The sequence below is a fragment of the Cryptotermes secundus genome, unplaced genomic scaffold (genome assembly GCF_002891405.2).
Source record: "Cryptotermes secundus unplaced genomic scaffold, Csec_1.0 scaffold1231, whole genome shotgun sequence".
NCBI classification, from domain to species: domain Eukaryota; kingdom Metazoa; phylum Arthropoda; class Insecta; order Blattodea; family Kalotermitidae; genus Cryptotermes; species Cryptotermes secundus.
The window spans coordinates 27,134-52,122 of NW_019723323.1; the positions used below are offsets into that span (position 1 = coordinate 27,134).

The 24,989-nt window shown below is 42.8% G+C and overlaps 2 protein-coding genes across 2 annotated transcripts in view; one reads left to right on the forward strand and one right to left on the reverse strand.

Annotated features, from left to right (window-relative positions):
• The window catches only part of LOC111861861 (centrosome-associated protein 350), a 283,054-nt gene that overhangs the window by 22,734 nt on the left and 235,331 nt on the right, over positions 1-24,989 (forward strand). The window contains exon 3 of the mRNA XM_023846786.2: positions 1,081-1,129. The gene's annotated coding sequence lies outside the window, so the exon portion shown is untranslated. The remainder of the gene's footprint in view (positions 1-1,080; positions 1,130-24,989) is intronic.
• LOC111861862 (angiopoietin-2) overlaps positions 1-24,989 on the reverse strand; it is a 164,678-nt gene that overhangs the window by 11,995 nt on the left and 127,694 nt on the right. The window contains exons 2-4 of the mRNA XM_023846787.2: positions 21,968-23,291; positions 10,401-10,532; positions 5,066-5,253 (exon numbers count right to left, since the gene is read on the reverse strand). Of these exons, the coding sequence (XP_023702555.2) occupies positions 5,066-5,253; positions 10,401-10,532; positions 21,968-23,291 (1,644 nt within the window). The remainder of the gene's footprint in view (positions 1-5,065; positions 5,254-10,400; positions 10,533-21,967; positions 23,292-24,989) is intronic.

A 24,989-nucleotide genomic window follows, 5' to 3' on the forward strand; every position in this document is an offset into this window, starting at 1 on the left:
AGACTAACGTCTTCATATGGCCCCAGAGGTAATAATCTAGAGGCGTAAGATCTGGCGACCTCGGTGGCCATGCAATGGGACCACCACGACCTAACCAGCGGTTAGGGAAGGCTAGTGTGAGCCGTTATCACCACACTCAAGGACAAACATCGATAAGACTTGTCAGCTGACAGGTACAGTGCGTGGACCCGCCAGTACACCACACCTTTCTCGGGCCATTATCTCCGTAACCGTTCAACTTTGGACATAGGTGTTTTGGGTTATATCAGCATACTTTAACAAAAGGAACCCCCCCCCCCCCGAAGTCTGGGACATTCTGTATATTTCAAACATTAAGCTTGTGTTTCCTCGGGTAGCGGTACCGTAATCAAGCGGCCGTAATGTGACGGTGAATGATGTCACTAAAACTTTGCCATGGAAACAAAGGAACATGATTTCCATGGCAAAGTTTTAGTGACGTCATTCACCGTCATATTACGGCCGCTTGATTACGGTACAGCTACCCGAGGAAACCCAAGCTTTAGAAGAGATGCCAGTGAATTCCGCTTATCCTGATATGTCACAAGAGGCATGTTATAGGACTCTCTAATGTAAAGTAAAAAGAAGTAAAGATCTAAAAGTCTGTGACGATGGTACACTGCTACAAATATGTTTTTTGCCACTTATCCATCGTCCTCTCTATTTTCTAAGAAACCGTCCTGTTAATTTTTCACAGATGGTTTATGTTGTGTTTGATTTATGTACCGCTTTTTGAAACTGGCATAGATGTCCGGAGATAGGGACTACCTCTATCTGTTGAACCCAACTGAGTAGGTATTTTGAAAGATAAACAGGACTTTTTTTTAGAAAATAGACAGGACGATGGATATGTCCAAAAACATAATACTTGTACAAGTAAGGAAAAGTTTCAACATTTCGCTATACTTCCGGTTCGTATTCATTTTATTATTTGGATAAGAATTTACCTTCTCGTTTAATTTTTAATGTTTTTAAAATAATTTCTGTTAATCCATTAAAGCACATTGGTTTGTGCTTACACTGCGCGCTTTAGCATTAAAAATCTCTTTGTTTTACTCACAGACTGTACTTACACGGAGATCATTATACTGGAGCCTGCGTCTTCTGTAAGGTAGGAACACAATATTATATACTTTTTAGAGTGAACTATTGCTTCAAAGGATTAATGCATCTCCTATTATGTGTTTTTTAATGAATTTCATTACATTTTGTTCATCTTTCACAAGAGGATTTATCACAATAATACCTGTATGGCCCGTGTACTTCCGTTCATTGTTGGTTAATTGTATGATATTCGTTTTTGTTTGAATGTTTCATAATTTAGCGTTTCTTTTTCCGTGTTGCATGTACATCACTTTCTATTTACTTATGTAATTGCGAAGTCGGGGTTAATATTCCTTTTAGCTAATGCATATCAAATATTATTATCCCATTATTGTCTCCGTTGTTCTGAACTGTAGGAGATCAGAAGATTATGCTCTGCACCTCTCTCTTCACCACTTACCATCCTTTACAAATTTCTGATTCATATTCACCGTACTTCCTTCCACAGTGTAACACGTTTATTATCTCCCCTCGCCTTCCACTACATGTTTCTGCTCTACACGGTGTCATTATTTGCTAAAACTGTTTCACTGCGTAGTATGTCCAACTTCACATATCACATGCAAATGTGATATCTCCCTCTTAAAATAAATTTGTTTTTAGCAACAACAATAATATATGTAAGATTTGAGGCTTTCACGGCGGTGACTATGAAGAAAGCAGTCTTCTGGGATTTGGCACCGTGTATATGTGGTGTTAACCGACGTTTCTGAGGAACGTATCGCCTCCATCTTCAGGGTAGAAGAAAAAATATAAGAAATCTGCAAGCGAAGAGACCGTGTGAACCGGTAAAAGCAGACAGTCTGAAGATGGAGGCGATACGTTCCTCCGAAACGTCGGTTAACACCACATACACGGTGCCAAATCCCAGAAGACTGCTTTCTTCAACAATAATATAGTCGTTATGTATTGCAGGTGATAACCGCACCAACACTCATGCTGCTGCAAAACTAATCCAAACACGATGATAATCGGATAAAGAAAGCTGACAAACTTACCATCTTTGAGCCGATTGTCTAGATAACGTGGGACCTTCAACGTCTTACAACCCTGTGGGCCTTCATGGCCTGTTACAGGGATAGCTTTACTTTACTTTTACGAGTCTCCAAGCAAAAATGTTTAAAGTTTGAATTGTTTTTAATAGAGTACATTTATTTTAGGCGGGAGATATCACATTTACATGTGATATGTGAATTTGCACATATTACGCCGTGAAACACTTGTAGTGGAAAGAGGTAGATAATGAACTGGTAGCTTTGTGGATGGAAGTGTAGTGTATGCCTCTGTTTGTCTGCATCTTCCGTTGCTATAGTAGTGAAAGTAGCAATAAACAGGAAGGACACTTGACCGTTCCAGCTCTCTTAACATATGCCTACGTACTCTGCAGTAATGTGTAGAGTTTATTCTTTCTTTGCACACATTTTTTTTTCAATGGCTCTTCCAGCCGATTCATGGCCCAGGCCTCTTATTCAGTTCCGTAATCATTTTTCACAGACGGTAGAACTCCTAGGACGAGTGATCAGCCCGTCACAAGGCCGCTGCCTACACACAGGACAACACAAACAGAATAAACGTCCGTCCATTCATCTCCAGAATTACTTACCGAATTTCCATGACATTTGGTACGGGGGTCTACACTATACGTTGTCAAACGAATTTGATATCCTCCGTATACAAACTCCATGGCTATACCGACCGAGCGACCGCCGCTTGTCGGCGAAGTTAGTGCCAACTTTAGCGGATAGAGGGTGAAGCTTGATCAGCGCAACGAATCCCCATGGCCGTTAATCTCGGGTATCTAGACCAGAGTCGCTACTTTCCATTCATGTAGCTCCTCAGTTATCCTCACGATGCTGAGTGGACCCCGTTCCACACCCACGACTTCTTATAAAATCTTGTAACGCCGGGAATCGAACCCGGGACCTCTGGATCTGTAGCCATGAACTGTAACCACTAGACCACAGGTTCGGTCTCACATCCTTATATGAAGATTAAATCGAACTTCATCGATTATCTCAGTAATATCTCGTACCAAAAATATAGATTTAAGTAAGATATGCAATTTGTGTATGAAACACTTTTCGATCTAGTGAATATTTGACGAAATATAAGGAGAAATAATTTGTGATAAGGTAGTGTGAATAGTTTTGCAGAGATCCAGTCATTTGCGCAATGTAACCGTACTATTAGCATTTTTTTTTCTGCCAAAGAAAATGAAGGGTTACAATTTTAAATATTAATTATTATTGGAAATTGAGAACATTTATTGAACAGTAATGAAAGCCAGCGTAGGTATAATTGAGTTCATATAGTAGACCTATTCGTCGAAGATTTAAATAGACTGTAAACATAAGGCAAATAAAGATCACTGTTAGGCATTTGAGATATACATAAAGTTGCAAATTGCTCGAACATATGCTTATTTCAAATTTAAATACAGCAAACCCTCGTCCATCGTGCAAGATAAACCCTGGAAGGCGGCGTATTCGGCGACTGTGTATTAGATGAACATATTGATGATGGCAGATTTGCTGAATGTGTGCTGAATAAACCAGAGTTGGTTATACGAATACGTACACAAAAGCTGAATCATGTATATCTTTTTAAATACGAGTAATATTGATATTCCTTTAATGATACTACAGCGTTATTTGTCGGACCGCATATAACAAAATCCATGTTGAAGGAGACGTTGTTATACGCCTTCCACGTTTGTAACCCATATATATTAGTTAGTTAGTTAGTTATTGGAGAGGGTGGGTTTCCCCATGCACTTAGACCAGTATTGGTCCATTCTACCAGTCTCTATACCCTACCGATATTGATGCGTACCATCAGTCCCGACCGAGCCAGCGAGTTCGGCCTCTACTGGCTTGGCGGTATCTATAATGCTTCCCCCATCTATCAGAGACCTTAGAGACTATTGTTGGGCGGGAAACGTCCTTGAATTTGGCTCAGTGACCTCCTTTGGAGATATGAGGTTCTTTTACGTGCCGTAAAGCTACGACACGGGACCCACGGCTTAAAGTCCCTCCCGGGGGACTTGTTCCCTGAATTTTTTCGCCCTTAAAAATTCCACGACCTCCGCCGGGTTTGAACCCGCTTACCACGAGTCATGAGGTGGGAACGTTACCTCTAGACTACGGAGGCCGCTAACCCATATATATATATACACTATCATGGTTTGTATACATATGTGCAACACGAGAAAAGGCTTTCTGTCACTTCCGATTGGTCCGGGTACACTTCGTATGAATTATTCGAGCTAATTATTTGACTAAGCTGGATGTTTTATTGCCAGTTTCACTTTACATGCAGTAGCCTACCCAGAACTACCACCCGATTGCTTGAAGAATTTATTTAATGACGTTATTGTTTCATTGCACTTATTCTCGATCTGGAATTCAGTCCATCTAGCACTTGCCATCTCCACAGTGCTTAAGAAGAAACACGAGGTCACACTGTTACATAAATCAGTTTTCAACATCCCACAGTTCAATCTGAAATACAGTGTAATCTCATGTAACCTTTTCTTTTTATTTAAGTTTTCCAGGTAAAAAAAGGGGTAAAGCTATCCCTGTAACAGGCCGTGAAGGCCCATAGGGTTGTGACACGTCGAGGCCCTCACACATTTTCTCTAGACAATCGGCTCACAGATGGCGGTGAGGTTAGCCTCACGCGATGGCCGCTCTTTACGTCCCAGAAAGATTCCTGGTACTCATTTCTGTTAGAGGCTGAGTCGACCCCAGGGCCATACTGCAGCTGGAAGTATTAGGTAAATTGAAAAAAAAAAGAAATCACCTCATCGGGACTCGAACCCGCGACCTTCCGGCTTGTAGCATAGTGCCTCATTAAGTTTCCCAGGCTTGATCCTAAAGGCTGAAGTAGTACTACATGCCTCCGAAAGCCAGACAAGCTTCCTGAAACCTCTGCGTCACTTTACCTTTTGTTGCCTTCAAAATCTTCAAGTTCTACCCGCAGCATATAATCCTCATTATTGGTTAGCATGTAGATGTTCTCGTTGCCAAGCCAGAACTCCTTAGCAGGGTCACCAAAGCCATTCTTATAGTCAGTCCAATCACGGTTGAAACTCTCTCGTGGCTCGCCAAAGTCATCGCGTCTCTGGATTACCTAAATAATGGAAGATCAAACATAAGTAATTGTTCTCGTTATGATAATTTAAGATCAGCACAATCGTTTATTATTGTGATGCATATGCCCATTGCTAAGCAACGTTTAGAGTGCACGCAACAATAGAACAGGCGTTGCAAGAGGTGTTTTCTATGATCCGACTCTGGGCCATATAACGAGAAGCCAACAGTAACTGACAGTTCAATTCAAGTGTCTAACTGCCCTTTCGGAGTGTTAAATAAACTGATGCATAGACAGCTGCACGTTCCTGCACGGACAGATGTCCCTCTACAATCTGTCCGCTACAACGGCAGTCACTTGAATGGTAGTATGCTTGGCCGCCGCCAAGTTTAAGCCTGTTGGAACTGTCACAGCAGCGCAGAAGCTTACTGCCGGCAATCAGCCAGCACAGTCACTCCTGTCATCGGGCCCCGCTGTGACCCATGGCCCTATTTTGGCTTAGTATCTAAACCTTTGTTTTTCTTTTCCTCTTCGTTGGTCCTCTTTAACCTTAAAAAGGAGGGGTTGGTCTTTTGTTTAATTGGTCACCATTTTCTACACCTGTTCCACCCGTGGTTACATTATTCTGATGGGAGTAAATATGATATATACATTCTTTTATACTCTTCACAAGTATAAACTGAAATCAAATTCTAATATGTAGAGTCTACATATTAGAAAATGAAGACCAATTAAACAAAAAAACCAACCCCTCCTTTTTATCGTTAAAGAGGACCAACGAAGAGGAAAAGAAAAACAAAGGTTTAGACACTAAGCCAAAATAGGGCCATGGGTCTCAGCGGGGCCCGATGCCAGGAGTGACTGTGCCGGCTGATTGCCGGCAGTAAGCTTCTGCTCTGCTCTGCTCTGACAGTTCCAACAGGCTTAAACTTGGCGGCGGCCAAGCATACTACCGTTCAAGTGACTGCCGTTATAGCGGAAGCTATTAGAAATAGGGCATAATCTGCTGTGCTGAGCCTGGACTGACAGAGGCCCTGCATCTATTTAATACATTTATCATCATGTTTAACATGTCAAATGTAAATATCCTTTACATTATGAAAAATGACTTAGTACTACAGTCAATGACTCTGACAAAAGACAGTCCCGTCCTCTCATCAGAGAGAGCGCCCCATAATAACAAGAGCTAAACTGTCAAACAGTAATAAATATCTGGTCATGAGCCCCAGACTGCTCTCGACACCAGGATTGACTGACTGACCGTCAGTCGCTATGTGACTTTGACTGACAGTTCAATTGGAAGTCTGAATAGTTCCAGTTGAGTGTCCAGTCGAAAGAAAATGACATTGTGTTAAATAGTGATTTGTGGACTGTTGGAGCAAGTTGTATAAAGGTCCAATAAATTTGATCATCTAATCCAAAACCCGTCTTATTAGTCACGCAAACCCCGGATACGTAACATTATGTTTACATATAAGTAATCTAAACTGTTTTGCCGAAAATGTATACCGAGCAGGTTAATGAACCTTTAAGGCTGTAGACGTGTTTTTATTCAGTTACATATACCTTCGAATTTCACACTATCGAAATCTTCCAAATTCTTAGCTTCGTACGATTCATGAGCATATTCCATCGTTGACGTTGTTTAATCTCTAGAGATGAAATAGCGTTGTTATTTACCTAGAAATGTATTTTTATTGGAGAGTTTTATCTTCTGGGGTATAATACCTTGTAGCCCGTAGAAAGTTAACCTCGCCTCCATCTTCAAGTTAGAAGAGTAAGGCAAGCAAGAAATCATCAGGACACAAGCGAAACCCAGAAGATAGAACTCCTCATAACCATCGCTTTGACAACGACAAATCCTAAATTTATATTGAAGTTGTTAACGTGACACTGTAGATCTACGTGTCCAAGCTGTGAATGCATGCAGATAATAGGTGTTTTCAGTGACGGTTGAATAGTGATACTGTTTTCAAAACTGATCTTCTAAACCTCCATAGTTGAATATCAAGATACAATTAATATTGTATGTCATGTCCTCCTCCTAGGGTGGCATTTTTTTTTCGCATTGGGGGGGGGTGGTTGGAGTCCAGTTGGATCCACTCGGCACGGCGGCCACTGATTGGCCTATTGTACATACCCCGGGTGATTATGATGATGGAGAATTTTTGGTGGAATGAAGATTGGCAAGGGAAATCGAAGTACTCTGAGAAAACTTACCCCAGCGCCACTTATTAAAGAGGGGCGTTTAATTTACACATAATTCCTTTCTCCCATAAAACTGTTTTTGTATTACACAGTCCGTCAACAATGCATCAAATTGTTCCTTCTTTCTTTCACTTTCACTTTCGTCACATGTTTAGGCCCTAAATGACCAACTTCAGGTACCTTATTATGCTAAAACTGCTACACTGCACTAATACTATCCATTCATTACACATGCAACTGCATTTTATAAAAAATGTAGGAAAAAAAATTTAATAGATTTTATTTGATTTAAATTAAGTGAAATACAGGGTGTGCTATTTTAGCACATACAAATTGACTACGAGTATGACGTTTTAAACCATCAAGAGTACAGTTGCATATGTGAAGAATGAACAATATTGAAGCAGTTTTAGCACAGTAAGACGCCTGAATATGGTCATTTAGGGCCGAAACATGTCGCGTCGAAAGTGAAAGTGAAAGAAAGAAGGAACAATTTGTTGCACTGTTGACGGACTGTGTAGTACATAAACGGTTTTAAATATAGTAATGCAGCAGGATGCTTAAGTACAGGATTCCTTTCTGCTCTTTGATTAAGGTGCTAGTTCTTAACATAAGACTTCTGTAATTTTTTAAAATGTGTCGGGCTGTTCACACTTGCGTGACGTCATCATATACGTAGTGTACCTCACAAGGCCGGACGTACGGTAAGTAGACTGCAGCTAGAGTTGAGTAATTGCTCTAATTACGAACGCTGTTGGTCGGTCAAATAGCGTCACACTTCGCATGCTTCAGCGTTGCAAGTTAGGCAAGTAACTGCATGTCCTGTTCAGTATTGTCACTTTCCCCTTTTCTTCAATTATTGTTATCACGTCTCTGTATTTATTAGTTTTCTCTATTTCTCCTTATTTGGAATAGTATTTGTTATTGAGTTGTAGCAACACGCGTGGAAATATTTTCGGATTGTTCAAATTTATTTCCGCGTGTCATTCTGTTCGGAACTTGAACGTTCCACGTCTTGTCAAGAACGAGCCTCCTTTCTCTATATCATTAAGTGGGCCCGGCGGGGCAGTGATACTGAATGACATACGAGAGAAGTCTGTTATCGTTCTTTTAGATATTAGATTTATTAGCATGGCGGCGAAAGTCAAAGGGACCACAGACGTTGGCTCAAATTATTAATCAGATTCTATACAAACACAGAGACCGCCTCTGTGGTCTAGTGGTCAGAGGTCCCGGGTTCAGTTCCCGGCGCTACCAGATTTTCTGAGAAGTAGTGGGTCTGGAACTGGATCCACACAGCCTCGGGAGGATAACTGAGGAGCTATTTAAAGGAAATAGCGGCTCCGGTCTCGAAAACCTAGATAAATGGCCGTTGGAATCCGTTGCTCTGACCACGTGACACTCTCTATCCACAAAAGTTGGCACCAACTTCGCCGACAAGCTGCGGTCTCTTGGTCGATATAGTTTGCTTGAAGACTGCAGGCCACGGAGTATACAAGCACAGATTCGCATGAAGAGTTCTAGCTTATAAGCTGTAAAACCGCATAGTAGTCTGATAAAAGTCAACCGACGTTTCGGAGGAAGGTGTTACATCCATCTTAAGATACAGTGAACAAATGAAGCAAGAAAGCAGCATGAAGCAGACTGCTAGCTGCTTGCGTTGCTAACTCATCAACCCTGAAGTTGGAGGCTGTATGTTCCTGCGAAAGGCCGGTTGACTTTTTATCAGACTACGCTCCGTTATATCCTACAAGGCAGAGGTTTTCATAACCAGAAACTCGGATTCTACAAAGATTCGCGTTTACGTGGTGGACTAACACTTGATCAAAGCCCGCGCCATAGCTCAAGCGGTTAGTCGCTGGCTTCCCACGCCGGCGGCCCGGGTTCGATCCCGGGTCAGGTCAAGTGGGATTTGTGGTGGACAGAATAGCGCTGGGGCAGGTTTTCTCCGAGTACTTCGGTTTCCCCTGCCAATCTTCATTACACCAATTGCTCCACAATCACCCTCACCTATCATCTGGGGCTGGGACAATAGGCCAGAAGTGGCCGCAGTACAAGGGACTTAGTCCCACCCCACTAGCAATAAAAACAGTTGATCAGTTTATTCCTATTCGAATGACACAGTTTTTAGTCTGCTTGTCTTATTTACTTTCTTTACATAATGAGTTCTTCGAAAAATGTTAGTTTGATTTCGACGATATTAGGCGTTGTTTCCATGATATGTAAATTTCTGTTTCGGTCTGTATCGGTTCGGTATAATACTCACTTCACACGAAGCTAACCCAACTGTATCTATTTTCTCAGTAACGGCTTGTAGGCCTTGCATAAAGGTTGTGACATAAATCACAGATATTACATCTGTTTGAAACGTTTTCCAATCTGTGAATAGCAGCCTGACGAAACAGACAGCGATCTGTTGATCAAGAAACTGCATATATATCTGTTTATATACTAATTCATTTTGGCAATTTAATAGCATGTTATTGAAGATATATCAAGGGAAATTATAATATATAATATTAAGGCCCGGCTCGCATCTGACAAAGGACAGAAGACACTTCACCAAGATCAGCGGTGCAAGTAATTGTGATAGTAAAGTTACGAATAATTGTACTTACGAGTGTAGAAGAGATTGTCCAATAAACATAGTCGCCAAATCCGAGACCCGCGTGAACAGGCAACGCGCGACAATATATACACTTAATGCTGCTGTACTTATTTACTTACTTAGGAGCTGAGCCCCTTGAAGAGAAGCCAAATATGCAGCTACTCAAAGATTTCCCAGCATTTTATGGAACCCGAAGGTTCATTACCGTGTTCACAAGAGCCCTCCACTGGTCCCTATCCTGAGCCAGATCAATCAAATCCATACCATCCCATCTCTCTAAGGTCCATTTAATATTGTCCAGCCATCTGCGCCTTGGTCTTCTCACTTGTCAATGCTGCTGTAGTTTATGTGTATTGTTTGGTGTACTTACGGTCCAACCTCCTTCTGCCACTTCTTGCTCGCAGTATACTTTGAGGAACCAGTACGTCGTTCCTCTGATCTGAAGGTAGTACACCCCGGAGTCTTTCATGCCCGCGTTCAGTAAATCCACGCAGGAGTAACCCTGAAAGAAGATAACCAGTTACTGTACACATGTACGTATATTCTCATGATGGGTGTTACATTTGAAAACAATATTCGGTTATGATCTACAAAAGTTAGGTAGCATCTTATAAGTAATGGATTCAGAAAGGATGTGGGTGGATGTGATCATGATCCATCTGAATTACCATCCTGACATAACTTACGTCTGGAACGTTTGAGGTCTATGAGCGGGGGCACAGCAAGGAAACTGGCAACCGCAATTTCAGAGAACCGTTATCAGCTTAAGTTGATCACATATTTCTGAATGGAGAAGAGCAAACTCAGGAAATTCCAACGCAGTTTTTTTTTTTTTTTTTCAATTTGCGCTTCTATGTTCAGTAACATGTGTTCAACTCAGGCTGATAACAGTTCTCGGAAATTGCGGTTGAGTTGCGGTTTGCCAGTTTCCTTGGTGTGCCCTCGTCCTATGAGTTCCACGAAATCACTCGAAGTACCCAGTCCCAGATCATGAGGTTCTCGAACGTAAGTCAGACGCGTTAATAATGTTCTAACGTCCGGGGTTTGTGCACCGGGTTGTCATAACGCATAACCACTGGTTTCATCTCAGTGCATATAGGCGTAGATGAATACGTAAGGGTCGATTTTGAACCTCATTCTCCGTTCTGTGTCGTCGTTACGGTCAAGTCTGCGGTCGATGAGGCAAATAACAAACAGAAACTTATAAATCGCCGGCCTAAACTTGTGAACACAGGAATGGCTCTGATACATGCTACACCTGATAAGTTACTGCTCAGTTAAAAGTTAACTGCTTGAGGAGTTGATACATTTTAAAAACAGAAATCTTAACCATAATTACGTACTATGCATGATTGTAGTAGTTCAGTAGTTATTGTTGCGAAATCAGAAACATTATTCATCTCACAGATAATTGATTTTTAAAGTAACAGTAAGAAAATATTTAAGTTTTTGAATATTGAAATTCAAAAACATTTAAAATTATCCACGACGCAAAGAAAATCAAATATTTTAAAAATATCAAATAACAGTTGTCAATGGCTGTTACACAACAGTGATTATTGCAAGAAGAAGATATAAGTGGACGACTGAAGTTTCAGACGGGTTTAATTTTCTTTATATATATATATATATATATGCATGAAATGCCAAGATAGACGTGAATTGTAACAGTATGGTGGAGTGTTTTGGGCCTGAAATTAGAAAATATATCTGGCCGTTCCGCATGCCCTCGCCTTTATTTGACAACCCTATGTCATATCAAGACGGTTACTTTTTCTCCTTTGTTTGAGGCACCATGACCGTCTCTGTGGTCCAGTGCTCAGAGTTCCTGGCTACAGATCCAGAGGTCCCTGGTTCGATTCCGTGCGTTACCAGATTTTCTAAGAAGTAGTGGGTCTGGAACGGAGTCCCTTCAACCTCGTGAGGATAATTGAGGAGCTATTTCAAGGAAATAGCGGCTCCGGTCTAGAAAACCGAAATTAATGGCCGCGGGTATCCGTTGCGCTGACCACGCGACATCTTCTGTCCGCTAAAGTTGGCACTAACTTCGTTGACAAGCGATGGTCGCTCGGTCGGTATAGTTCGCTTGCGGACTACAGGTCACGGAGTTGACACACCATACCTTTGTTTTCGTAATACACTGCAAGCCTCTGAACATTGCGTCTCACGGTTGAGAAACGTATTTCAATTTGCATACCTTGTCATTCGGCAGAGGGAGGGTAACATTTTACGCTAAGTACCTCCAATCTTGTATTACGAGCGAAATGTATAGAAAATAATTCCCCAGAACGTATTTGTGTACTCTGGAAATGAAAAATGGTCGTGGAAGAAGGATAAACACGACTGTTCTGGTACGGCACAGGTGTTTGACGTATTCCACACTGATGAATAACGCAGAAACTCTTTGAACCAAGGATGACTGATCATCTTATGAAATTCTGACGTATCTATAATCTACGTGGTCACAGAATTAGATGGAAAGTTGTGTTGTCATCCCTAATGGCACGCCACATGGAATTTCGTCAGGAAGCAGGTTCCAATAACTAATTTTAAACACTTGAGAGGCATCTTGATGTCTCCAGCAAGTAAAGTTATCCCTTTGCGTAATTAAGCACCACGCGTTCGAGACTTGTCGGGAAGTGGAAATATAACTCCAGAAAATATGAACTTCGGCACGGGATTTATACGGATGGTCAGCTTCCTGACCCGGCCTCTTTATCCCCAGGGAAGGAACTCCATGTGTTCGTTAATAGGAGGCGGGCTGGGCCCCATGGTCAGTCTTAACATTATTTAGAAAGGAAATATGTTTTGCCTCGTCTCTGCCGGGAATCGATTCCCAAACTCTTCGATCAACCAGCTTATAGCCTAACAGCTATATCCACTCATCTGGATGTCACAGTTCGTTAATATTCGGCGTAGAGTAAATCGGCATGATGGGTCAGCACTGTTTATTTTATTTTATTTTTCATTTAACTGATCATTGAGTTGCTGAGTAAGCGAGTAAATAAATAAGGAATTGAATTATGTACTCAGAACTGACTGATGGCAGACATCCCCAATTTAGTCTCCCCGTAACTTTTCATAAATTTAATTTTGATTTGTTAATATTTTCCCGGTTTTATCCCACTTCTGTACTCAGTGAAGTGAGTTTGATGCGTCCTTGAGCTCATCGCATCGGTTCCTGAGCCCTTAGGCAGATATATGTGTTTCTCTTTATTTATTTATTCAGTTACAGTGTTAAACTCCAAGCTGCTGGTTTTGTGGCCATGAGTGTTCTCTTAGTCTTCAATGAAACGAAACCTTATTACTTCTGATGTGTTCATCGTATTACCATAACAAAAGATTGCTGCACTGACTAGTTTGGCAGACAACTGACAGCGGAGGCGGGATATTACCCCGGTTTCATAACAACATAGTCTGTCCCTCTTCAGTTTTCAGTCAGGCCTTGAACACACCATTCATCTGTAATAAATCGGTATGAACTCAGTTGAGACTGAAGAGCATATTGTGGCTCATAGCTGTAAAGGAACGGACTTACTCTTTTCTTCTCATTGGTACTCTCGACAGCTCACCCCCGATTTTATGGTTGATATTTACAGAAGATCACGATAACAGATCGAAACCTGATTCAGGAGGAAATTAAGAGGCGATTGAACTCGGGTAATGCTTGCTACCATTCAGTCCAGAACCTTTTGTCTTTTCGTCTGTTGTCCAAAAACATAAAAATGAGAATATACAAAACTATAATTTTGCCTGTGGTTCTGTATGGGTGTGAAACTTGGTCTCTGACATTAAAGGAGGAACATAGACTGAGGGTGTTTGAGAACAGGACAGGAGAATATTTGGACCAAAGAGAGATGAAATTACAGGAGGTTGGAGAAAACTGCATAATGAGGAGCTTCATAACTTGTACTCTTCTCCAAGTATAATTAGAGTGATCAAATCGAGGAGGATGAGGTGGGCAGGTCATGTAGCACGAATGGGGGAGACGAGGAATGCGTATAGGATATTGGTGGGAAAGCCAGAAGGAAGGAGACCACAAGGAAGACCAAGGCGTAGGTGGGTGGACAATATTAGAATGGATCTTAGAGAGATAGGATGGGATGGTATGGATTGGATAGATCTGGCTCAGGATAGGGACCAGTGGAGGGCTCTTCTGAACACGGAGATGAACCTTCGCGTTCCATAAAATGCTGGGAAATTCTAGAGTAGCTGCAGAATTGGCGGCTCCTCAAGAAGTGCTCATCTCCATGCGTAAGTAAGTAAGTATTTACAGAAGATCCCCCTTTTCTTGTGCACGCTGTGGCATAGTTACTTGAGGCACTACGCTATAAGCCGGAAGGTCGCGGATTTGATTCCCAATGAGTTCATTGGATTCATCAACTGACCTAATCCTTCCAACCGCACTATGGCCCTGTGGTCGACTCCTCCTCTAACAGAAATGAATACCAGGCATCTTCCTGGGTGTAAAGCGCGGCCAGCGCGTAAGGCCGACAACCTCACCACCATCTGTGAGCCGATTGTCTACAAAATGTGTGAGCCTCGACTTGTTACAACCTGTGGACCTCTACTGCCTGTTACAGGGATAGGGTTACCCTACATTTTTTACCCCCTTTTCTTCCCCTCTAGAGGCATGATCATGGGTTCCAGAACTTTTTGGGGGCCGTGAACCACTTGCTGCGTGAGTTGAATGAAATTTTGATGAAATCGATAGTCACACACAGACTTGGAGTTAGTCCGCCTGTTCATCCGATAGATGGTAGTACTGTTCATATTTTTTTTTCAAAGCCCTAGGAAAATAATTTATGTTAAGTGGACTGGAGAGGGAAGATTGCTCTCCTTCCATCCTCAGGATTGAAATCACTTTGACTTTTAAGATAGAGGCGGACCACTCCCCCCCCCGCGGATCACGGGTGGCCTGCGTCGATCTCAGTGGCTTCACGTTCTCAGGCATGAAATGTCTTCTCTCTCTCGAACACTGGGATTGTGGATTCGAGTCCCACTTAAAGCATGGATGTCTATGTTAGGTAGCGGCCTTGCTGCGAAGGGCTGATCTCCCGTCCAAGGAGGCCTACCGACTGTCTAAAATTAACAAACTGAAATGAAACGAGCGTTTCACGCATGTACTATGCTCCAAGTGGGAGCAACAGAATAATAATAATAATAATAAGAAGAAGAAGACTGGTGGTCCGTGACTGGGAGTTTGGGCAACTTCGCTCTGTGTGTAATTCCGCTTCTGGTACGCTTCCTCTTACCCGTCCTCTCCTCAGAAGGGACTTTCCAAGACGCCGAGACAGTAACAGACGGACATGGGTACAAAGAAGGGGCTTGACTCCAAGACGGACCGACTGACTCTTAGTTATAAAGTGAACTGGGCTTGGCTTTCGTGTCAGTTTCGGCACCACTGCTTTAGTGACTCAGCAACTTCCCATTTACTAACTCCCGTTCTAAAATCCATAAGGTATAGACCTACTGTGCTCCATTCACTATGGGAACTAATGTATACATGTACACAATTAGATAGTTACTAGATTCTGTTTCCAACACTTCCGGTATTCACGCGCCTGTGGGAAATTCTCACATACGGGATTTTCTTCTGTAAGTTTGCCATGGTTGGTAGACTAGATAAACTTCAATAGTACTCTATGGCTTATGAAGGAAAAGATTATGTGCGATGACCAGTGTTCCTTAACATGCTAAATTACATTTCTGCTTGCTTCAGTGAACCTGCTATATACCGAATCGTGACATTCTGTGTACCAAATGTGATGTCCGTTTTCTGCTGCTTACGCCGTTTGAAAGGACTGTCCACGTTCGAGGTTCCGCGTGAGATTTTGAAACGTGCTCTTTACGAGGGCTTTAGCATTCCATATAGCTTTCAGGCTCGATTGTGCTTCCCTGTTGCCTATCTGCGATTGCTCAGCTTACAACATCGGCGTTTGAGAACGCTGGACGGGCGCTTGTGATACTTTCAGGGTGTTAACTGTGAAGTGGAGAAGTTGCTAGAACCAAGGAAAAGTCTGGAAGTTAGATCAAACATAAGGGTGCGCCATAGCTCAGACGGTTAGTCGCCGGCTTCTCACCGCAGTTCGAGCCCAAGTCAGGCCATGTGGGATTTGTGGTGGACATAGTGTCACTACGACAGGTTTTCTCCGAGTACTTCGGTTTCCCCTGCCAATTCTTATTCATCCGACTGCTCCTCACTCCTCATCATCTATCATCCGGGCCTCGTACAATAGGCTAGTTAATGGCTGACGTACCAAGTGGACTCAGTCTCACCCCACCCCCAAGAAACAAACATAGATTAAACTTGATTTGTTATCTACAGTAGGTAAAAAGTAAAGGTATCCCTGTAACAGACTGTGGAGGCCCATAGGGTTGTGAGATGTTGAGGTTCCCACATTTTCTAGGCACTCATATCATAGATTGTGGTAAGGTCAGCCTTACACGCCGGCTGCCCTTTACCCTCAAGAATATTCCTGGTACTCATTTCTGTTAGAGGCTGAGTCGACCCTAGGGCCATAGTGCGGCTGGAAGGATGAGGTAAATTGAAAAAATCCACCTCATCGAGATTCGATCCCGCGACCTTCCGGCTTGTAGCACAGTGCCTCAACCAGTTGGGAATTTTATAGTGCATACGTGTCATAAGAACCGGGATAGCATAGGCGGTATAACTACTGGCTACGGGCTGGACGACCAAGAGGTCGGAGTTCAAGTCCCGGTGGAGGCAGGAATTTTTACTTCTCCATGTCCAGACCGGCTCTGGGGTCCACCCAACCTTATATCCGAAGGGTGTCGGGAGTTCTTTCCCCAGTGGTAGAACGACAGGAGCGTGAAGCTGACCACTCACCTCCAGCTAATGCCGAGGTCAAGAAAATGCGGTCTATACATGCACTCCCCCATATCCGAAGGGTACCGGGAGTTCTTTCCCCAGTGGTAGAACGACAGGAGCGTGAAGCTGACCACTCACCTCCAGCTAATGCCGAGGTCAAGAAAATGCGGTCTATACATGCACTCCCCCACACGCCTTCATGTCGCAGTGGTTAATTAGTTACGCACAGGGACAACTTTACCTTTTTTATCTTTTATATGTGTGCCATTTTCAAGCATGCAGAATTAGAAGCAGATACTCGTATGTATGTCGTGTTGTGCACTGTATTTTTAGTGATTAAATTGTGCAAAAAATACACTACCAAATTCTACTGACCGCGTAAATTGCGTGCTTTCACAAATAATTCGGTAACTGATGTGTTCGTAAAGGTAACGGTTACATTTCTCTGCCCCTTTACTATATATATATATATATATCTTTCCTGGTTCACAGTTTTGCAACGAAAGACGGATACATTATACAGTATATATAGAGACCACAATAGTGACACGCACACAAGAAAATACGACACACAAAACTACAAATAGCCGCAAAAGAGTGCAACGACTAATCTTGAGATTGAACTAAACATTGACGTGCATGAAAGGAGCACGGTGAACAAGTGCAGTGCAGTGGTCTCCCCAAAAAAGAAAAATCACCTGATGATGGCCCATATGAGGCCGAAACATGTCGTAAAATAACAGAAAAATACATGTAAAACTAGAGACATTTAAGAAATTTTGATAATCACTTTCGATATATAAAATATACTTTTACTGTCCTATTTACATGTTAATGATTTTAACATCGTAAGGTATTCAACTACGTTTTAATGAGTGACATATTCTTAATGACTTTTATATTGTTGCATTACTGACGTGTACTCTAATAATAACGAAAATGCCTCAATGTAACGGGATGCTGAAATATAATGTTATGAAAGACGGATGTCTCATTTTCTCATACCCATTTTGTGTTCATGTGAGTCTGTGAACCCTTATTTTAGAAGTGACTGTATTGGTTGATGTACTGTTCCCCTGTTTGTAAGGTTGTACATGAGGAGCTTCATAAGCTGTACAAACTTCGTTGCCCGTAGTCCGCAAGCGAACTATACCGACCAAGCGACCGCTGCTTGTCGGCGAAGTTGGTGCCAAATTTAGCGGATAGAGGGTGTCGCGTGGCCAGCGCAACGAATCCCCACTGCCGTTAATTTCGGTTTTCTAGACCGAAGCCGTTGTTTGCTTTAATAACTCCTCGATTATTCTCACAAGGCTGAGTGGACCCCGTTCCAGACCCACTACTTCTCAGAAAATCTGGTAGTGCCGGGAATTAAACCTGGGACCACTGGATCTGTAGTCACGAACTCTGACCATTAGACCACAGACCAGAATAATTATCTCCACCGATGTCCCCCCTGCAGACCGCACGTTGGATCAGGACAGAAACGTATTTTGATCGTTCGGTCAAGCGACAGGACAGTAGAGGAGTGTGTGAGTGTGTGAGTGTCAGTGATACTCAGTCGGTTACATAATCAGTATGTCTTATTGTTATGCGTCTTGTGACTGACACGATACTCCCCTCTTTTCCCAGTCTTCATGTAATGCCTCGAATGAACTTGTTCCACTGACCTCCATTTGTGGGTGTGGTTTTGTGCGCAGGCTTGTTGAATTGCAGTGTATTAGGCAGTGATTATAGCTTTTCGCCTAACATCTAGAGGGGAGGTTTGGAACTGGATATGATTGCGTAGGTAGAGGCCATGGTCTTATTCAAGTCACTGTCATTTCTTTTGCTTGAAGAAATAAAAATTAAATAATGCCCTTCGTTGTATTCTCTCTGCGAACCTCTGAACTGAGAGACATATTGTCAAGTTATGCGTATGTTTCTTGTTACTGTACCAGAATGAAGTGAACTTAGATTCGGCCCTGCTGTCAGTTTGTGCGTTTTCTGTACGCCCTGAAATTTGGTGGTGGTCATTGCCACTATATCTGTTAATGCAGACTTGTGGCTTTAAGCGTGAGAACTGTTAGCCAGCCGAACGACTTATTGTTTATTTATTATTATTATTATTATTATTATTATTATTCATAGTGGGGTGAGACTGAGACCACTTGGTACTGTGAACGCTATTGGCTTATCATACCAACCCCAGATGATAGATGATGCTGATTGTGGAGCAATTGATAGAATTAAGATTGGTAGGGGAAACCGAAGTGCTCGGAGGAAAACCTGCTTCATTGCCACTTTGTCCACCACAAATCCCACATGACCTGACGCGGGCTTGAACCCAGGCCTCTGCGGTGGTAAACCAGCGAAAGGCTGCCACACACCAGAGCGATCGCGGTGGCGGTCAGATATTTCCTGCTGAGCTTATAGACGCTTTCAGAGAGGCAGCGATCTACTCCGCGGTGGCGATCAGAGGCAGCTTGTCGAGTTTGACGCTGTGTGTTAGCATGAGCAATGAGTGCAACAACAGAGTAACTTAATGGAAGAGTAAAATTACATAATATATTTGATTTGTCGCATCCTGATTACAAAAATATAAAAAAGAAAGATGAAGTCTGGGAACAAATGGGCAGATCCACGTTTTCTTACGCTTCTTTCTGAAAAATATATTAAGTATGATGTTAATATGTGTAATAACTTCTCAAATTTCTCCAATTGTACACCTTGCTTGCTGCTGCTCCTCAGCATCAACTACAGCTGCCAAAAGTAACGCTTCTTCCAGACGAGATAATCGACGCAACTTTTACGATGTTGTGCTTACGCGATTTTTCAAACTGATCACTACCACCGCGTTGTTGGTGTGAGAAGACTTTATCGCCATCGTGCCTGCCACCGCCACCGCCACCGCGATCGCTCTGATGTGTGGGAGCCTTAACCGCCTGAGCTACGGCACGGCCTACGCCGAACGACTTCACTACAAAGCGGATTCTTTGCGTATTACAGAAGCGGTGAGAAAGACCTGTACGGAAGTCATATAAGATTTGAGGCTCAGAGGACGGTGATTATGAAGAGACTGTCTTCTGGGATGTAACGCCGTGTAGTCCGGTGGAAGTTTACCGACGTACTGCCTCCGTCTTCATTATCGAAGAGTAAGCGAATTAAGGAGAGTAAGTTCCTCCGAAGCCGGTCACGGTAGCCGAGAGGTCTAAGGCATGTACTGTCTTCGCTTGCTTGGAAACCGGGATCGTGGGTTCGAATCCCACTCAGGGCATGGATGTTTAGTTTGTGTGTGTGCGTTTTTCTGTGTTTGTGTACAGGTAGCGGCCTTGCGACGAGCTGATCACCTGCCCAAGGAGTCCTACCGAATGCGTAAGATCAAGAAAAACGGAAGTGAACGGAGAAGTTCATGGAGGTAGGCCTAGGCCCACTGGGGCTGTAGTGCCAAGGAAAAAAAAAGTTCCTCCGAAACGTCTCTATCCAAATAGCATTTCATAGGGTCAGAAGTTGTCTACGTGAGATGCATAGAGCTGCTCTGGAATGTATACACCAGTAATTACTCGTGGCTTAATTGCGTGTTGTTCACGTGATGTTCATATATTCCAACATGTGTCCTGTTTCTACAGTGCACAGTCATCATTTGGAATGAGACAGAAGCATGCGTGACCTTTGTCTTTTGAGTCCTCTCCGATACACAGACACAACTTCAACATTTTAAGCGAAGTGAAAGTAATTATTAAAATAAAATTATCATGCCTTGTCCTTCATCTACTTCCCTCCACTTGTAATGAGTGATATGCTTATGGAATGATATTATTGCGTGCGTACCTGTAGGTGCGCGCGAGGTCAGTATGTGTGCATTCAGTAATACACTTTACTGCTGCATGTAGGTGTACTCATGTAGCTACTCTAGATGTTTCCACCTATGCAGTTCTTTGCGTTTTGGTCTCGAAGATCACCTGGCATCAGACCATAGGCCATGATTCATCACGTCCCAAAAAAACTCCATGGTTTTAGTCCGCAAGCGAACTATGCCGACAGAGCGACCGCCGCTTGTCCGCGAAGTTAGTGCCAACTTTTGCGGATAGAGGGCGTCGCGTGGTCAGCACAACGGATACCCACGGCCGTTAATCTCGGTTTTCTAGACCGGAGCAGCTATTTCCTTGACCACAAAGGCGGTCGTCATCGCATCCCTTGTCATTGAATAGTTCGAGCCGGGTGACGTGTTGCGATAGTACTGTTTCTCGGCTTTAGTGAGGGTGACTCATTGTACCCCTGAACCATCGCTGAAACACATTCGATTGGTATGATAATAGGTGATAACACTATCTATGGTTCTGCAGTCCTTGTGAACCTCGGCCGCTTTTTCAGTTTCTTAATCTATACACAGTCGGTAAGACTCCTTGAACAGGGGATCAGCCCGTCGCAAGGCCGCTACCTACACACAGAACGACACAAACAGAATAAACGCACACAGACATTCATGCCTTAGTCCGCGCGGCCATTGTGATCGGCTAGATCCTAACTTTATAGAGATAAAGAGGCAGTTGATGAAGAATTGTAATGGAGAGACTCTTTTTGGCTAATTGAGTCAAACGGGGCGGGGCTGACATGTAGACCGATATGGGTGCTTGCTACATTTGCTAATGGGAGGAGATGGCCAGTTTGAAGTACAGTGAATCAGCTGGAATTTGAGGGCCTACCCTGTTTCTGCGTACTGCTTTTATTAAAAAGCGTTCATCGAACGTCGCGGTGGCTTGAGTAACGCTCCTGAAAATCACCGTCGTCTGGGATCGCTATGGAGTTTGGTAGATAGGCATCTAACCAATTACACGGCGTCACATCCCAGAAGTCATCGCTTTGAGAACTACGAATCTGCTTCATATTCCGAACGTCTCGGCCGAGATAGCTAGTTTTTCGTGGTTTTCCTCAGTCCATACAGGCAGATGCCTGAAAGGTGCCTCAAGTTAGGCTGTAACCATTTTTCCACAATCTTTACTAACGATTCACAAGTAATCCTACAATTAAGTGATGTATAATTTGAAAGGGCCGTTAAATAAATCAGTGAATAAAGAAGATGAATGCAGTGTGGCTGCTGTATTGGACAGTTTTCCGAAACTACTCACCTTGACGTCCTTGATGTTATTTATGAGGTCGCTAGTGAATGTGGTGTTGGCAGGGGAGGGTTTGTTCTTCACGCTGGGGAATATGACACCGCGACTCCTCGTGGTTCCTCGACTGCTGACTGCTGCAGTGGCTGTTGTAGGAGGTGTGGCTGTGCTTGGCGATGAAATGAAGTTGGTAGTGGTTTGCGTCACGTGGTTGTTTGTGGTCATTGGTGGCGTAGAGGGCTGTGTTGGGGGTTCAGTTATTGTTACCATCTCATCCTGTGGTATCACAACAGAGTATCTGTTGGAATCATACTCCACGAGTCGATCGATCGTTGGGTCAAGTAGTAATTCTGCTGGAACAGGTCTCTGTGCTAGGGTTGCAACGTCATTTTCTTGTTTCTTAAGTCGCTTCTCCACCAGGTCTAAATTAGCAATGATCTTGTTTGCCTTTACACGGAGGTCTGCATGTATGTCACTAATGGCACGTTCTTGTCTCTGAGTTTGTGTGAGAAGTTCGTCCGACTTGGGAACTAAGTCATCAACAGAAGTCTTAGTTCCTACCACAACGTCCCAAACTTCATCCATTTTCTCTGATACGCTGAGGATAGGATGCATGTGTTTCACTAATGTGTCTAGCTTACTGTTTTTTACTGCGGACACAGGAATTGGGATTGTTTTGTTTCTGAAGGGTTGAGGCAATGCTGTTGTAGCCTCAGGCTCCACAACTGCTTCATGAACGTCGGATACAAGATTCAGCACCTTGCCCAAGTTCTCGGACACTAGGTTGATGTGGAATTGCAACTTCCTGTCAACATTGCTTGTTGCTGTCTTCAGCCCTTCTAGTTCACGTGAAACGTGCGTCATTACTTCGCCATTTAGAACCTTTGTTATGTCGACCACATTCATGCTTATTGGTTTCTTCTCGCTTGCCTCTGCGTTGATATCATCTGCTGGCAAGAAGTTGGTATCGAGTTGATTCTTTAGTCCTACCAACTTGGTGTCAATATCGCTTACTTTCTGGTCCAGAGAGACGAGACGCTTGTCGAGCGTGTCGCCGTCTGCCGTGGCTGAAGCAGCAGCAGCAACTCTGGGTGTTCCCACAGAGCCCGTGCCATGACCCTGGACTGACCCATCGTCCTGGTGGAACAATTTCAAGTCAAGTGTTCTCAACTTTGCTATAACCGAATCGGTTTTATCAATATTATCAGTGACTCTGGAATCCAACATCTCAACCCTCCTCATCAGGTGCTCCACTGCTTTATCAAGGTTCTCTATTCGCTGCAACTTTGATTCCAATGTTGATACGATTACTTCGAACACGTTGAACAGGTATTGTTCCCTGAAAGAAGAAACGCGCACGTTAGTTTATTTCATACATCTCTGCCAAGGAGAATGAAATGGGTGCTGCATACGGCAAGCATGGCAAGATAAGAGGTTCATACAGAACTTTATTGAAACTAAATTTGAGGTCTGGGCGTAGATGGAAGGTAATGTGGTTCTTCAGAAAATATGGTATGAGAGTACGGGCTGGTTTTATCTATGTAAGATTTGAGGTTTTAACGGCGGTGACTATGAAAAATGCCGTCTTTTGGGATGTGGCGCCGTGTAGAAATTGTATCAACCGACGTTTCGGAGGAACGTATCGCCTCCGCCTTCAGGGTAGAAAAATCCGCGAGTAGTTTAGGCGATATGTTCCTAAACGTCGGTTCACACAAGTTCTACACGGCGCCACATCCCAGAAGACGTCATTCTTCATGGTTCTGTCTAGTTCACGATAAGATGGTGATGGTTGTACCTTGTGAACACGATAGTGAATTTTCAGATTTTACAAGAAATGGGAAATTTCTTGAGCAGATAAGCGATTGTCAGCTTCTCAATAAGGATTCTGCTTCATGGAGCTTGTTCATCCAGCAGTGAAGGCATTTCGCCGTTGTGAATTACTTGGTGGAGTACTATTTTCAAATAAAAGGACTGTACGCAAAGTATGCATACTAAACCTTAAGAAACGTTGCGTTGTGGAAGAAGAAAAGGAAAATTAGAAAGTTTCTCTTGTTTTGTTTTTACTATGCATATGTTTACTCAGTAATCACAAAAGCAATGCAAACAAAAAATTTCATCTTCTGTTTGATGAGAGAAAAATATAGCGGAGGTTCCGCTTCTTTTGTTTCTGCCAATTTCTTAATCATCATAGCGAGTGTGGACCGCGTATTATCTTCCACGTTGGATATTTCTTTCTTTACTTTTTATCAGAAGCAACAAATGTCACTGGTTCACCGTCTTACGTGTAACGCTTTCTTCTAAAAATGAAAAAGTTAAATAGTTCCGTCCAGTATGACTGGTTAAGATTTTCTTATTTCAATTATTCATGCCCTTACATGTTTCGGTCTTGAGAGACCATCTTCAGAGGGACACCTTTACATCAATACTGTTAGAAGCCACCGTTACAGTACATGTTCTAAAAGTTAAAATATATACATAAACAATCTGCAAAATTTAAAGTCTTTACAACTTCAGCAGCTGTTCCAATACTTTAAAATATTTATAGTTGTTTTGTTAAGATTCTATTGGAATTCGTAAACCAAGCGGGTTCGTGTCGTCGCTCTTATTATTTCTGTTGACGGGGGCCGAATGTGTGCCCCCTTGTCGTTCCGGAGAAGTGGGTTATTTGATATTGTCCTGTATGTGTTTGTGGCCCGCTATGTTGTTGCTTTCTTCTAAAACTTATTTAAAAGTTTCTTACATACACATAATATGTCTTTTAAACTATATTTAAAAGTTTGAATACGTTGCACTTAGTCTAGAACACAACACAACGGGAGGAGACCGCAACAGCATGAAATGCGCTAGCACGTAGATGGGACTACACATCGAATATTAGAGCCATAAAACGGAAGCACAGAAGTTTCCCCCAACAATTTTAGACACCTACATCGAACTAATGCACAGGTAGAACACACCGAATATTATATGATCATATAACAATATATATCGCGAAATATGCACATTTAATATACCACACATTCACAACGCATACATT